At 42.9% G+C, this 13,925-nt stretch overlaps 1 protein-coding gene across 2 annotated transcripts in view; it reads right to left on the reverse strand.

The window, feature by feature from the left end:
• Window positions 1-6,236: 6,236 nt before the first annotated feature.
• Hk2 (hexokinase 2) overlaps window positions 6,237-13,925 on the reverse strand; it is a 60,431-nt gene continuing 52,742 nt past the window's right edge. For both annotated transcript variants that reach the window (XM_046432327.2, XM_046432328.2), the window contains exons 15-18: window positions 13,649-13,832; window positions 12,916-13,071; window positions 11,503-11,736; window positions 6,237-8,802 (exon numbers count right to left, since the gene is read on the reverse strand). In XM_046432327.2, coding sequence (XP_046288283.1) covers window positions 8,658-8,802; window positions 11,503-11,736; window positions 12,916-13,071; window positions 13,649-13,832 — 719 coding nt within the window. In that variant the 3' untranslated portion in view covers window positions 6,237-8,657. The remainder of the gene's footprint in view (window positions 8,803-11,502; window positions 11,737-12,915; window positions 13,072-13,648; window positions 13,833-13,925) is intronic.

Below are 13,925 nucleotides of genomic sequence, written 5' to 3' on the forward strand. Positions count from 1 at the left end.
CCTCAGATTCAGATTCAAACAGACAAGCTTTAAAAAAAAAAAAAAAAAAAAAGACATTTGTGAGATAATTGGAAGCTCAAACACTAATTGGGGTTTCTTTTTTTTTAAATTTTTTATTGTTGGTTGTTCAAAACATTACATAGTTCTTGATATATCATATTTCACACTTTGATTCAAGTGGGTTATGAACTCCCATTTTTACCCCATATACAGATTGCAGAATCACATCAGTTACACATCCATTGATTTACATATTGCCATACTAGTGTCTGTTGTGTTCTGCTGCCTTTCCTATCCTCTACTATCCCCCCTCCCCTCCCCTCCCCTCCCCTCCCCTCCCCTCTTCTCTCTCTGCCCCCTCTACTGACATTCATTTGTCCCCCTTGTATTATTTTTCCCTTTCCCCTCACTTCCTCTTGTATGTACTTTTGTATAACTCTGAGGGTCTCCTTCCATTTCCATGCAATTTCCCTTCTCTCTCCCTTTCCCTCCCACCTCTCATCCCTGTTTAATGTTAATCTTCTTCTCATGCTCTTCGACCCTACTCTGTTCTTAGTTACTCTCCTTATATCAAAGAAGACATTTGGCATTTGTTTTTTAGGGATTGGCTAGCTTCACTTAGCATAATCTGCTCTAATGCCATCCATTTCCCTGTAAATTCTATGATTTTGACATTTTTTAATGCAGAGTAATACTCCATTGTGTATAAATGCCACATTTTTTTTATCCATTCATCTATTGAAGGGCATCTAGGTTGGTTCCACAGTCTTGCTATTGTGAATTGTGCTGCTATGAACATCGATGTAGCAGTGTCCCTGTAGCATGCTCTTTTTAGGTCTTTGGGGAATAGACCGAGAAGGGGAATAGCTGGGTCAAATGGTGGCTCCATTCCCAGCTTTCCAAGAAATCTCCATACTGCTTTCCAAATCGGGTGGACCAATGGTACAGAATAGAGGACACAGAAACCAATCCACAAAACTACAATTATCTTATATTTGATAAAGGGGCTAAAAGCATGCAATGGAGGAAGGATAGCATCTTCAACAAATGGTGCTGGGAAAACTGGAAATTCATATGCAACAAAATGAAACTGAATCCCTTTCTCTCGCCATGCACAAAAGTTAATTCAAAATGGATCAAGGAGCTTGATATCAAATCAGAGACACGCCGTCTGATAGAAGAAAAAGTTGGCTACGATCTACATACTGTGGGGTCGGGCTCCAAATTCCTCAATAGGACACCCATAGCACAAAAGTTAATAACTAGAATCAACAAATGGGACTTACTCAAACTAAAAAGTTTTTTCTCAGCAAAAGATACAATAAGAGAGGTAAATAGAGAGCCTACATCCTGGGAACAAATCTTTACTCCTCACACTTCAGATAGAGCCCTAATATCCAGAGTATACAAAGAACTCAAAAAATTAGACAATAAGAGAACAAACAACCCAATCAACAAATGGGCCAAGGACCTGAACAGACACTTCTCAGAGGAGGACATACAATCAATCAACAAGTACATGAAAAAATGCTCACCATCTCTAGCAGTCAGAGAAATGCAAATCAAAACCACCCTAAGATACCATCTCACTCCAGTTAGATTGGCAGCCATTATGAAGTCAAACAACAACAAGTGCTGGCGAGGATGTGGTGAAAAGGGTACACTTGTACATATAAATCACTAGTAACATGGGAAAAGAAAAACTAGATCCCTATTTAATATTATATAGAAAAACAAACTTCTTAGGGGATTCATTTATCCTTTAAGGCAAAAATTACCAATAAATAAAATTAACAGAAGACCATTTTAGTGACTTAAGGGTGAGAAAATTCAGAAGAACCAACTATACAAACCGTAAGCAGGAGTGGTGGCACATACCTGTAATCCCAGCAACTCGGGAGGCCAAGTTAGGAGTGTCAAAAGTTCAAGACAAGCCTCAGCAACTTAGCAAGGTCCTAAACAACTTAGTGAGACCTTGTCTCAAACTAAAAAATGAAAAGAGCTGGGAACATGGATCAGTGGTTAAGAGGCCTTGGGTTCAGTTGCCAGTACCAAAAGAAACCCCCAAAACTGTAAACTGTAAACAAAAATGATAGGTGGATTTGATTACTCCAAATGAAAGGCTTTCTAGTCCACAAAGCACACCATAGACACAATGAACAGGTTAGAAGATACCTGCAATATCTAAAGCCCCCAAAGAATTGATACCTGCATTAAATAAGGAGTTCTAGTACATCAGAAAGGAAAAAGAACACTGGTTGAATACGAATATTAAAAGGGAGTCAACTAAGGGAAATCCAAAAGCAAACACATATAAATAAATGCTGAAACCCACAGTAACCAGAGAAATGTAGATTCAAGCAACCATAAGATTCAACTTTACACTCATAAGATTAATAATGAATAGATGTCTAGACAATGCCAAATGTTAGTGGAGCTTTGTGCAGGTGATTGACGGCAGGGACAGCTTTTCAGGAGGGTAAGCTGGTAGTGTGGGGGTCAAAGGTGCATTCGCCAAATGCACATCCTATGATCCAGCTGTCCTGCTCTAGGGTAGATGCCCAGAGATGATCACAAGGACATGTGCAAAGAAACTCATTGCAGTGACACTCATTGCCATGTTTGTGTAGCCAGAGTTGAGTCAATGCACATGACCACTTCTAAGAAGATGGATGGGAACACGGGGTGAGTCCATGCACACAATGGGATATTTGTGGCAATGGGAAATAATGCATTAGCTGAGCACATGACACCCATGGGCCTTTGAAAACATGGTGCTTTGTGAGGTAGGGGAAAGAGACTTTTAGCCAATAGAATTAGTAATTTTTTTAAAAAAATACACACAGAGGCTGGGGATGTATTTCAGTGATAGAGCATTTGCATAGCATTTGCAAGGCCCTGGGTGCCATCCCCAGCATCATAAACAAACACACACAAAATTAAAAAGCATCAAAGTAATATATGCTTCATCAAAATAAGTTTCACATGGAGCACAATGGTTGGCATTTGGAAGTGGAGAATATGAATGAAAAAAGAGAGTGAGGACAAAAGGAAATAAGAAAATAAAAAAGCAAGAAAAGTTTGTGCAGTGATGAGAAATTACCCTGAAAGGATAAAGCAGTGGTCTTCTGCTCCTGGGGCCCAAGCTATAAAGAAAACAAAGCAACCAAGAAAGAAAAAGTTGGATGGTCTTGACTGAACCTAGAAAAGATATTTCTAAGCTGTGAGTAGGTGGTGTATGGGACCTTCTACTTGTTTGAAAGGAACAATTTCCCCATGGTGAGGGATGGAGCATGAGCATGGAGAATCCAGGGCTCTGAGACCCTCCCATGCAGGAATTCATCTTAAGAAACTTAGAAAATTATATGCTGAACATCTTGTCTAGTACTAGGACCTGGGGAGAATTAAGGGTTTATGCCACCCCAAACCTCCACCCCACAAGGGAAATGACAGAGAAGCTCTTCTGAGTCTTCAAGGGAACCCACAGAGACCCAAGGACAGGTACCAACATTGCACTGAGTAGCCAGGCTAGGAATGGCAGATAAGGCCAAGCCTCCCAGATGCCCAGAGGGGTGGGAAACCTGTGGGGAGCTGTTGAGGAGGGGGCTGCCTGCCTTTACCACAACAGATCATTGAGGCAGAGGGGACATTCAGGGAAGTCCACTACACCTGCTGTCATATAGCATTGTTTTGTTTTTTTTTTTTAACAATAGGATCATAATACAGACATATCCCTTGGAATCATGGAGGATTGATTTCAGGACTCACCAAGGATACTAAAATTCACGAATGCTTAAATCCATTATATAAAATGGTATAGTATTTGCATATAACCTCCACATATCTTCCCATACAGGAGAACGTAGATGTCTAGACAAGTTGTAATACCTAATGTAAATAGTTGTTATACTGTATTGTTCCAGGAATGATAAGAAAAGAGCTTACATGTGCAAACATCAAGGCCTAACTACATTTTCAATTCTCAATCCGTTGGATCCCAGGATGCAGCTCCCTCAGAGGGCAACTGTTCAGGTTCTAACACACTGGGGGCATGAAGCAGCATCCTCTGAACATTGTCCTTGTTATTAAATATTCTTCTATAATGCCTATAATATTCTTTGATAACACCATATAATGATCTTATCAAAGACCATAATGTAGGGCACATGCCAGTTACTTTGCTAATTGCTGAGGTCCAAATCATCCCCCCTCCCTGCTCTTTATTCTATTTCCCAGGCTCCCTTTACCAACTAGGTTCAGCCATCAGGAAACACTGCAGAACACTAAAAGGTGGGAGGGAGAGAAACCCTGGTACCTCTACATCCCCCACCCAGTTTTGTGGTTCCAGTTACTGCCTCTTCACTCCCCCGCCCCCAGCTTTTGCACTCTGATCTAGGCAGCAGTCTAGAAGCACCTTTTCCCCTTTTTTTTGGTATCAGGGATTACATCCAGGGGTGCTTAACCACTGAACCACATCTGCAGTCCTTTTTGTATTTTATTTAGAGACAGGGTCTCACTGAGTTATTCAGGGACTTGCTAAATTGTTGAGGCTGGCTTTGAACTCGCAGTCCTGCAGAGGCAGCTTTTTTGTTTGTTTGTTTTTAAAGTTGTCAATGGACCTTTATTTTTTATTTATTTCTATGCAGTGCTGAGAATCAAACCCTGTGCCTCACACATGCTAGCTAAGCAAGCGCTTTACCACTGAGCTACAACTCCAGCCCCAGAAGAAGCTTTTCTTGATGTCATAATTTCTGGGTTGCGTCTCTGTACTATTTGGCTTCTCCACTTTCCATCACCTGTATAATCACATCACTAAATTAGAATGTTTGGAAAAACTGGAGACAATTGTTTTTACTATCTGGACCCTGAAACAGGGTAAGCCAAACAGTTTCTTTTTAGCTATTATAAACCATATAATAGTCAAAAACTTAGTTCCCAATGTGTATTTCCTTAGCACAAATTTCTGGAAAATTATGCAAAACATATATATATATATTATATATATATATATATATATATATATAATATATATATATATATATATATATAATATATATATATATATATAATATATATATATATCTCCTATTTCCCCTACTGAACAGGTTTTACCAATTTATACTTTGACCAATTTACCAACTTATACTCCCATGATCTCACCACTTTGTTGAAAACAATAGGAACTAATTTTAGTTTTTCCTTCACCATTGGCTCTATTATGCTCTTAGCCTTGATCATTTTCCTTTCTCAGTTATTGTCAAGCAATGTTGTCAGTGTCAATGGGCATCACTAGGGAATCTGTTCCCCAGATTTGTGTTTTACTTCTTGGGGGCCTGGTAGGGAAAGACAGGCAAGTGCTTATTGGTTCACATCAGCACTATCATGCTCAAAGTAAACCATATCTGCCTATTGAGGACAGCTAGGACCCCTGGTAGTGAGGCTACATCCCAGCCCAATTGTCTGAGCAGGAAAAGCTGGACTAGCCAGGGTTCTCTGTGAAATTTGGCATCCAGGGGTCAGGGGTAACCCAGGAAAAGTTGCCTTTCAGTTCCATTAGGACTGGGTTTTGGAGAAGGGAAATCTATGGGATAACTCTTGACCCCATGCCTGTCAAGTTCAGTCACTCTCCATAGTTGGAGAGTCCACATCCAAGGATTCAACCAACCAACCTTGGATCAAAAATATTCAGGAAAGCTGGGCATGGTAGCATACACCTGTAACCCTAATGATTTGGAGGCTGAGGTAGGAGATTGCAAGTTTGAGGTCAGCCTCAGCAACTTAGCAAGTCCTTGTCTCAAAAAATAAAAAGGACCAGAAATGTAGCTCAGTCCAATTCCCATCTTTAAAAAAAGAAGAAGGATGGGGGAGCATTTGCATCTATATTAAACATGTACATTATTCCCTAAACAATACAGCATGACAACTATTTACATAGCATTTACATTATATTAGGTATAAGTAATCTAGAGATGATTTAAAGTATGTGGAGGATATATCATAAAATCTATGCAAATACTACACTACTTTTTCTTTCTATAAGGGACTTGGGCCTCCAGATTTTGGTATCTTGAGGGGATCCTGGAACCTGTCCCCCATGGGTACTGAAAAATGAGCACACTCTCAAAATCAAGATACCATCAATGATTCATAGACTGGCCAGGAGGTAGTACAGTGCCGAGAGATGACTGCCTTCTTAAAAATGCATTTGGAAGATTTTGCTCAGATCACACTTTGAATAATTTGAAAAATGTTAAAATTTATTAATAATAGTTAACATCACATAGTTAATTCAACTACTTCTCTACTGTACATAGTGACAACAGTCAACATCTTCACAAGACTGCATGCTCAAGGATTTGAGATGATCCATATTCAGTGCATCCCAGTCGAAGATTGAGATCCACTGTATTTACGCCAAGCAAAGCAACATCATTGAGGGGGCTGCCAGCCCAATGCCAGGAACACAGACAGTCCATGTGTATGGTCCATTGCTCTCGTTTGGAAACCAAAAACACATCTTTAATAGCCATACACACATCTCTACCTTAGGGGGAAAAAAGTGTAATTTCATAGACAGTGCCTAAGTTTTAAAATTTACAAAGTCACAATTCAAAAATAAAATTCAGTTGTATTTCACAGGCATCCCCCTTTAGGGACCCACAAATCTAAAGCTGGCCTTCAGTTTTCATTGCAGTTGGAGGCACCCATATTTTGGATCAATAACTGCAGATGGAGGCAGCAGAGGAGTAACCTCAGACAGGCACAGTAAGAATGGAACAATCAAGGACCTGTCCCCTTTCCTCTGTGCTTCCCAGAAGGAGCTGGGCAGTTTTTACTAATTTCTACTCCATCTTATTCAAAAATGATAACCGGGCACTGTTATCAGCACAAGTTTGAAAAATGCGCAAAAACTGGGTGTGATCGAGCCGTGGATTTCCTCTCCATCTTTCTATTTTTGTCCTTGTGTCCTACTTAATAGTGGTACAAGGCCATTTCCTCTCTGTTATGTTGTATCCAGGTTTAACATCTGTGCTGATTCATATTTTAGGGCAGAGTGGGCTTTCAGGTTCAGAATTAACTGCACTCTTGGAAAGAGTATGGCAGCTACGATACCACGGTCCATCCCTGCCAACAGTTTGAAATAAATACTGTGTATAAAAAACAAACAAGGGTCAGCAGACCAATGCCAGCTCAGCCCAAGGAAGCACATAGACAACATTTCTTATAAAACATTTACAAAACAAACCCAAGGTGAAATTTGCCAAGAAGGCACAAAATACACCAAAAATGTTGTCCCTGAGGTTTTGTTTGTTTGGTTGTTTAATATCTTGGTTTTGGTTTGATGTTGACGATTAGATACAATTTAAAAAAAAAAATTTTGGTGGCTTCCTTTATCTTGCCAGACAGCTTCAAAATAGTACTGACTTTCCTAAGAATAAAAATTTCTAAACAGTGAGTCTATTTGAAATGCTTCCTTTGGTTTCCTTTGGTTAGCATCCCATGGAATATTGCCCCAGGAAAGTCTCTTGACAGATTAGCCAGTTGCTGTGGTTTCTCCAATCCATGGGCTCAGCCTTGGTCTCCATCCCTGCCTTCCAGGCATTTCCAAATCTGTAGGGTCAGGAGGAGCCAGAAAGCGGATGCTTTTCCATTCACTCACCCCGGAGAGGCTTTCCTTCTCTTCCCACAGGCGAATGAGGTATTTCTAGTAGCTAGTCAATGTCTTCACTTTCTGTCCTTAACTGTACTGATCTACCAATGAGTCTAAGGAGACCTTGCATATCTATATACAGAACAAATTAACATATAAATACATTACATACAATCCACCGTTACATGATGAAGGAGCAGACCTACTTCATGAACTAAATAAATTTCAAACATAAATTAAAATGAAAATACAGTGTCTCCACTTTTGCAGGTAAATCTTTAAAAACAAACCAGAAGGCTCCCCCCACTCCCCCAAAGGTCCACTGCTCATGAGTGATCCAAGCACCCACAAGGAGATGCAGCGATAAATCCATATTGCAGGATGCATCTGGCTTTGGTGTCATCGCCCAGATGCGGGATTCCTCAACTCCAGTTTCAGTAAATGCTGGAATCCACGGGGCAATGGCAGGTTGAGAAAGGGCTGCCACACGGATTTCCATGGGATCTCCCTCCACTGCCGTGCTTCCTCCCTCCCCACATCTGCCTGCATGAGGATCAGGCTGAGTGACTAGCAGAGACCTCCTGGATCTTTGATGGGAGAAACAGTATTGACATCCTTGCAGGGGGATGCTCTCCAACTAGAAGTACCCCGTCAGCCCCAAGGGGAGGCTGTCCCCATCCTTTAGGATTGTACAGAGACGTGGAATTCCGGGAGGGGGGGCGAGGCGCTAAGGATTATTATTATTTTTTTTTTTCTTAAGTTGTATGAGAACCAATGGGAATGGTTGTGACCAGTTATGAACAGTCCTGGCTTCTGTATCTCAGGAAGGCCAAGACTTGGGCACAAAACTCTACGGTGAATGTAAAAATAAAATCTCAATCCGACGGGGTCCTCTCTGCCAAGGAAAAGCTGAGGGGACTGTGTCTCTGACACAAGAGGATGACTCCTTATAATTTAAAACAGGGAAGAGGGGGAAGCAGAAAAGTCCCTTCCGAATTCCGGAGTCCTATCGCTGTCCGGCCTCACGGATGCGACAGGCCACGGCAGTGATGAGCGCGGCCCCCTTCCCGCTGCCGTCCTCTGACTCCAGGAAGGACACCTCACATTTGGGGGCCAGGTCCTTCACCGTCTCATGCATGACTTTGGCAAAACTGGAAAAAAGGGGGAGAAAGACAAAAGAACAAAGCACCTTAGTCATGACAAATTTGTGTGCTCAGAGGTGAGATGCTAAGAAGTAATGCTGGCAATCCACGGGTAATTAATTAAGAGGAGGAGCACGACAGCTACACTGTGGGTTCTATGTATTTGTACCAGAAAATTAAGCCTGGGAGATGCTAATAATCTGTCCAAGTCCAACATCACAGTGTACCCACTTAGCTCTTAGCTCAAGAGAGCTAAGATTTCACTCTAGGACAAATGCCTTGGGATTCTGTTGAACTGTGCTCTTAAAACTAATCAGTAAAACAAGTTCAACAGTCCTGTGAGCCACCTATGAGTCTTGCAGAAGTGTGTAACCTCCTCTGCAGGGGAGAACCAAATTCTGTGCATGTGGTTTTTATATTTTCCAAGGGTTATCACTTCACATCAGACCTACACCGACTCCAAAATGCCATTGAAGGCAAGTGGGGCAGATGTATAGGGTTTCTGTTTGGACATTACAGAGATCACAGATCATCTTCATATGGGACTGGAAAAAGAGACAGTCACCATCCAACCCAACCCAACCCAAGAGGGTCAGGATGCCCTCCCATCTGTGAAGCTGAGGATGCCCAGTCCCAGGGTTGGGGGCTAGGTTTCCATACCTGCTATAGTTTGGATCTAATGTCCCCCAAAGTCCCTCATGTAAGAGGTGGGAGGTTTTTAGGTCACTGGGGCTATGCCCTTGGAGGGAATTGTGGGACTCTGGTCTTTCTTTTCCACTTTCCAGTCACAAGGTGAGCAGTTTGGCTCCACACACACTCCTGCCATCATGTGCTACCTCACCATGGGCCCCAAAGCAGCAGGGCCAACCAGTCTTGGACTGAAACTTCCAAAACTGTGAGCCGAAATAACCCTTTCCTCTTTATAAGTTGATTATCTCATGTATTTTTCGACAGGAAGAGAAAGTTGAATAAAAGTCCCTTTTCCAACCTCATCTGGAGCCAAGACCCCTATTTTTACAATGAGACTTATCACTGAGGAAAGGGACTTGGATTTTTGGAGGTTCCACTCTTTTCACTAATAGTGCAGACTCAAAGAGCCTCTTAGGTCATTAAAATAAATGTGGTGACAGCTCAACTCATAATAAATAAACTATGGAACCAACCTAGGTGCCCTTCAATTGATGAATGAATAAAAAATGTGACTGATATAAAATTATATATATGACTATTACTCAGTCTTAAAGATGAATGATGGTATTTGCTGGTAAATGGATGGTGCTGGAGAACATGCTAAGCAAAATAAGTCAATCCCAAAAAACCAAAGGCTGATGTTTTCTCTGATATGTGGATGCTAATTTAAAATAAGGGGGGGTGGGTTATGCGGGTAGGAAGGATAGTAGAATGAATCAGACATTATTACTACCTTATATACATATATAACTATAAAACCAATGGGATTCTACATCATGTACATCCAGAAGGATGAGAAATTACATGTGATGTATCAAATTGCATTCTACTGTCGTGTATAAATTAAAACAAATAAAAACAAAAAAATTATCAAGTAGCTGCTATATAGCTAGTGTATAATACTGCCCAAATATATTGAAACTATGTTTATAAATTAAAATGTTGATTATAAACATTTTGATTTAGGAAAAATAAAATAACAAATGTGGGAAGAGGTGGTCACAGTTCAATCCAGGATTCTCCACCCTCCCTCCACCCCGCGGGTGCTGTGCAGGCCGGGCACTGCTCTACTCCTTTAGCTTTTAGCTGAAAGGCTTCCAGAAGAGAGTATGTGGGCTACTTCCTGACTTCAAAATAAATTATTCAATAGACAAGTGAGAGAAGACAGAGGCAAAATGGTAATAAGAAGGGAGAAAGGAGAAGAAGAGGGAAACAAGGAACACAGTCGAAAGAAAGGGGAACTTGGTATTTCCCTATTGAGGGCACGGCAAAGGGCCAGGCAGCAAACCCTTTCAGTGTCACAGGCCATACTCCTCCTGGGTAGCACAAAAGCGGCCGTCAACAGCACATAAACACATGAGTGCCACTCTCTTCCAATAAAACTTGATTTACAGGAGCAATGATGGCTATTAATTGCCAATCCCCTGCCCTGGACCATAGGGGGAGAATCTTGCTCGAGTTCCAGCATGTTTGCTAGAACATTCACAGCAGCACTGTTTGTAAGAGTCAAAATCTAGAAATAATCCACATAGCACATACTTGGGAGGCTGAGGCAGGAGGATTGCTCCTGTTGTCCAGCAGTTTGAGACCCTGGACAACATAGCAAAACCCCATCTCCATAATAAATAACCAAACCATAAGTGCTGTATGAGAAAAGCCGGTCACAGAAGAAGCCATGTGATTCTATTCATGGCAAGTTCAAAAATCATGCTCAATTTCTAGTGTATGTTTACTAAACAATATAGATGTGTAACATAGAGACCCGGGGAAAAGAAAAGCAAGAGACTGAGTTGGGGCAGCCCTTGTTCTTGGCAGGGGAGGGAGAGGGTGCAATTGCGGGGGGGGGGGGGGGCCACACACTTTCAATACTGAAACACAGGCCTGATTCTGGTTCTGATTACTGATCTTCAAACTATAAACATTAAAAACACTATTTAGAATGACCAATAATTTTCTATAAACTTAAAATGGGGATGGGGACAAAGACAAAGCGATAAAGGTCTGGGATCAGGCACTCACTGAGGATGTAGCTTGTAGAGGGTCCCATCCACACCCACTGTCACTTTGAGGGTGTCCAGCCCACGGTTTTCCCGTATCTTGTCCACAACGGCAGCCATGCCTGCGCCACAGAGCTGGGCTGCCCGCCGTGCCACTACCGTGCACACCTCCTTGACAATGATGCTGTCGTCACAGGTGCTCTCGAGGCCCAAGTGGTGCAGGATGGCACGGACCTGCAGCAGGGCCAGGCAATCGCTGGGGTGGAAGGGAGACGGTGAGTGGTCAGTCAAGAGCAGAGAGAGCTGGAGACCCCCCTCTTCCAGGCTGGCTCTTTTATCCTGAGAGGCTCTCTGGGGGTCCGGCCCTTGGGGACCAGGCCCTACAAGGTGGGCCCTGATCATGAACTCAGAGTAGTGCTCATCCCGCTGGACCACACTCACTCTTCCTGAGAGTGACAGGAAATTTTAAAAGAAGGTCCTCTTTCTACTTTGTGCAGGGAAGGAAGAACCTGTCACTACAAAACATATCCAAACCCAAAGGAACTTCACTGTCTACTCATTTGGAAATAATAAAGACAGTGGCCATGCCAGCATATGGCATTTCTAGCTGCAGAGCACGTTCATGTCCCTTCTCTCATTGCTGTCCCTGGGTCTTCAGGACAAGCTTTAACTCACAAGCATTACTCTCCTGCTTGATTTCCATTCCCCACACTGGGCAGTCTGCATTCTGCTTGTGCCCTTTTTATGAAATAGATGCACAAAAATTGTAGTGAGAAAATAAACCCTATTTTATAAAGAAAACTATTTTAGAGACCTGGAATCATTTCCTTATCCATCAGCTGAGCAGACTCTATTCACTGGTGCAGGTGCCCTTGGGGCCCACTCAGGTCAGTAACCCAGTTCCTGGTCTATGCCTTAAGAGTAACAGAGCATTAATTTTTTAAGGGCTCTGAAATTCACCATTCTAATTTGGAGCAGAGTTTTCTGCCATTAGACCAGAGGACAGAGGCTTCACTCTAACAAGCCACAACATAGCATGCCTCTGCCCTGCCTGAGGTTTACTTAGTCCTTGATAGAGTGAAGACTGTCCTCTTTAATCAATCCTCATTGCCTGATTGTTGCAACCAGAAGTGAAGAAGGATTCCCCAAGCCAAGCATGGATGCTTCATCACGTTATTTTCCTCTGCACATTTTAATTTATATCCTATAATCAGGTTATCTTTCTTGTTCTGCTATTTGATCTAAAATACAACAATATCCCTGTTCATGGTCCCACGCCATGCTCAGCACCATCTTTCATGTGTGAGCCACTAGATTGACTTGTGTGAGCCCTGCTCTGATCTCACTTGAGCTGTGAAATCCTTCAGCTTGTCTGTCCATGAGAAATACACAGGACATGGCCCCATCCTCCCCCAATCCCTAAATAAACTCTCACCTCTCAATCTGAGACAAGAACTTTGTTTCAAAGATTCCCCTTGTCTTGAGCCGCTCTGAGATGCGGCCGCGGAAGAGCAGCCCTCGCTTGGTGAAATCGATAAGGATGTTACGGACAATCTCGCCCAAGTACATGCCACTGATCATCTTCTCAAACCTGCAATTTACGGAGGTTAAATAGGAAGGTAGTAGGATGTGTTGAGACAGAACGAAAAGCGGAGGGCAGCATGGCGGGAAAGGAATGCCACTTAATTCACTTGGGCGGGATTCCTATGTCCTCTCACACTGATCCTCCTCCACCTTCAGCAAAATTGAGCATGGTGCTCTCTGCTCACACCCTCTCCTTATCCGACCACCACCACCACCCATGGGGCTTTGTGATGCTGGTCCTTGACCAGTTCCAACAAGAGAGGGTGCTAGACACTGGATGGCTGGGGGAGGAAGAAAGGATTTGCTCCTGTGTGGGCCGTCCCAGCAAATTTGTCCCCCACAGACCCAGCCCTAGGTTTTGATCCCACCCCCACCCCCGTTCTCCCAGGCCTCGTGGTGGAAGCAGCTTCCTCACGTTTACTAACTCAGAACTTTCCAAGAAACCATTGTCATCTCAAGATAATACGCATCCTTGCTTATTATCTTTATTATTATTATTATTATTATATAGTCTGGTGGAGACTCCCATCACTCATTGCTATCCAGTTCTGGGATATAAGGCCCACACCTAGTTGGGTGCCTACCTCTGTTTGCCTGGGTTGAGCGAAAGATCATCGACAGCCTTGTCAAATTCCGTGCGGAAGTCATCCAGGCATCCATTGTCCCCGAAGGCCCCCCACTCCATGTTGACGCACATCCGCCCCTCTTCTCCATCCACCAGCTCCACGTTGCGCATCTCCTCCATGTAGCAGGCGTTGCTACCCGTGCCTGCCAATCACAGGGGCACCAGGTCTCACTCAGCTCCAGCCTCCCACCCACCCAAGGCTGTGCCCCCGTCCCTGTGGGGAGGATGGTTGATAT

Source organism: Marmota monax, unplaced genomic scaffold (genome assembly GCF_021218885.2).
Source record: "Marmota monax isolate L192 unplaced genomic scaffold, Marmota_monax_Labrador192_F-V1.1 WCK01_AAM20220418_F8-fsc00106, whole genome shotgun sequence".
NCBI lineage: Eukaryota > Metazoa > Chordata > Mammalia > Rodentia > Sciuridae > Marmota > Marmota monax.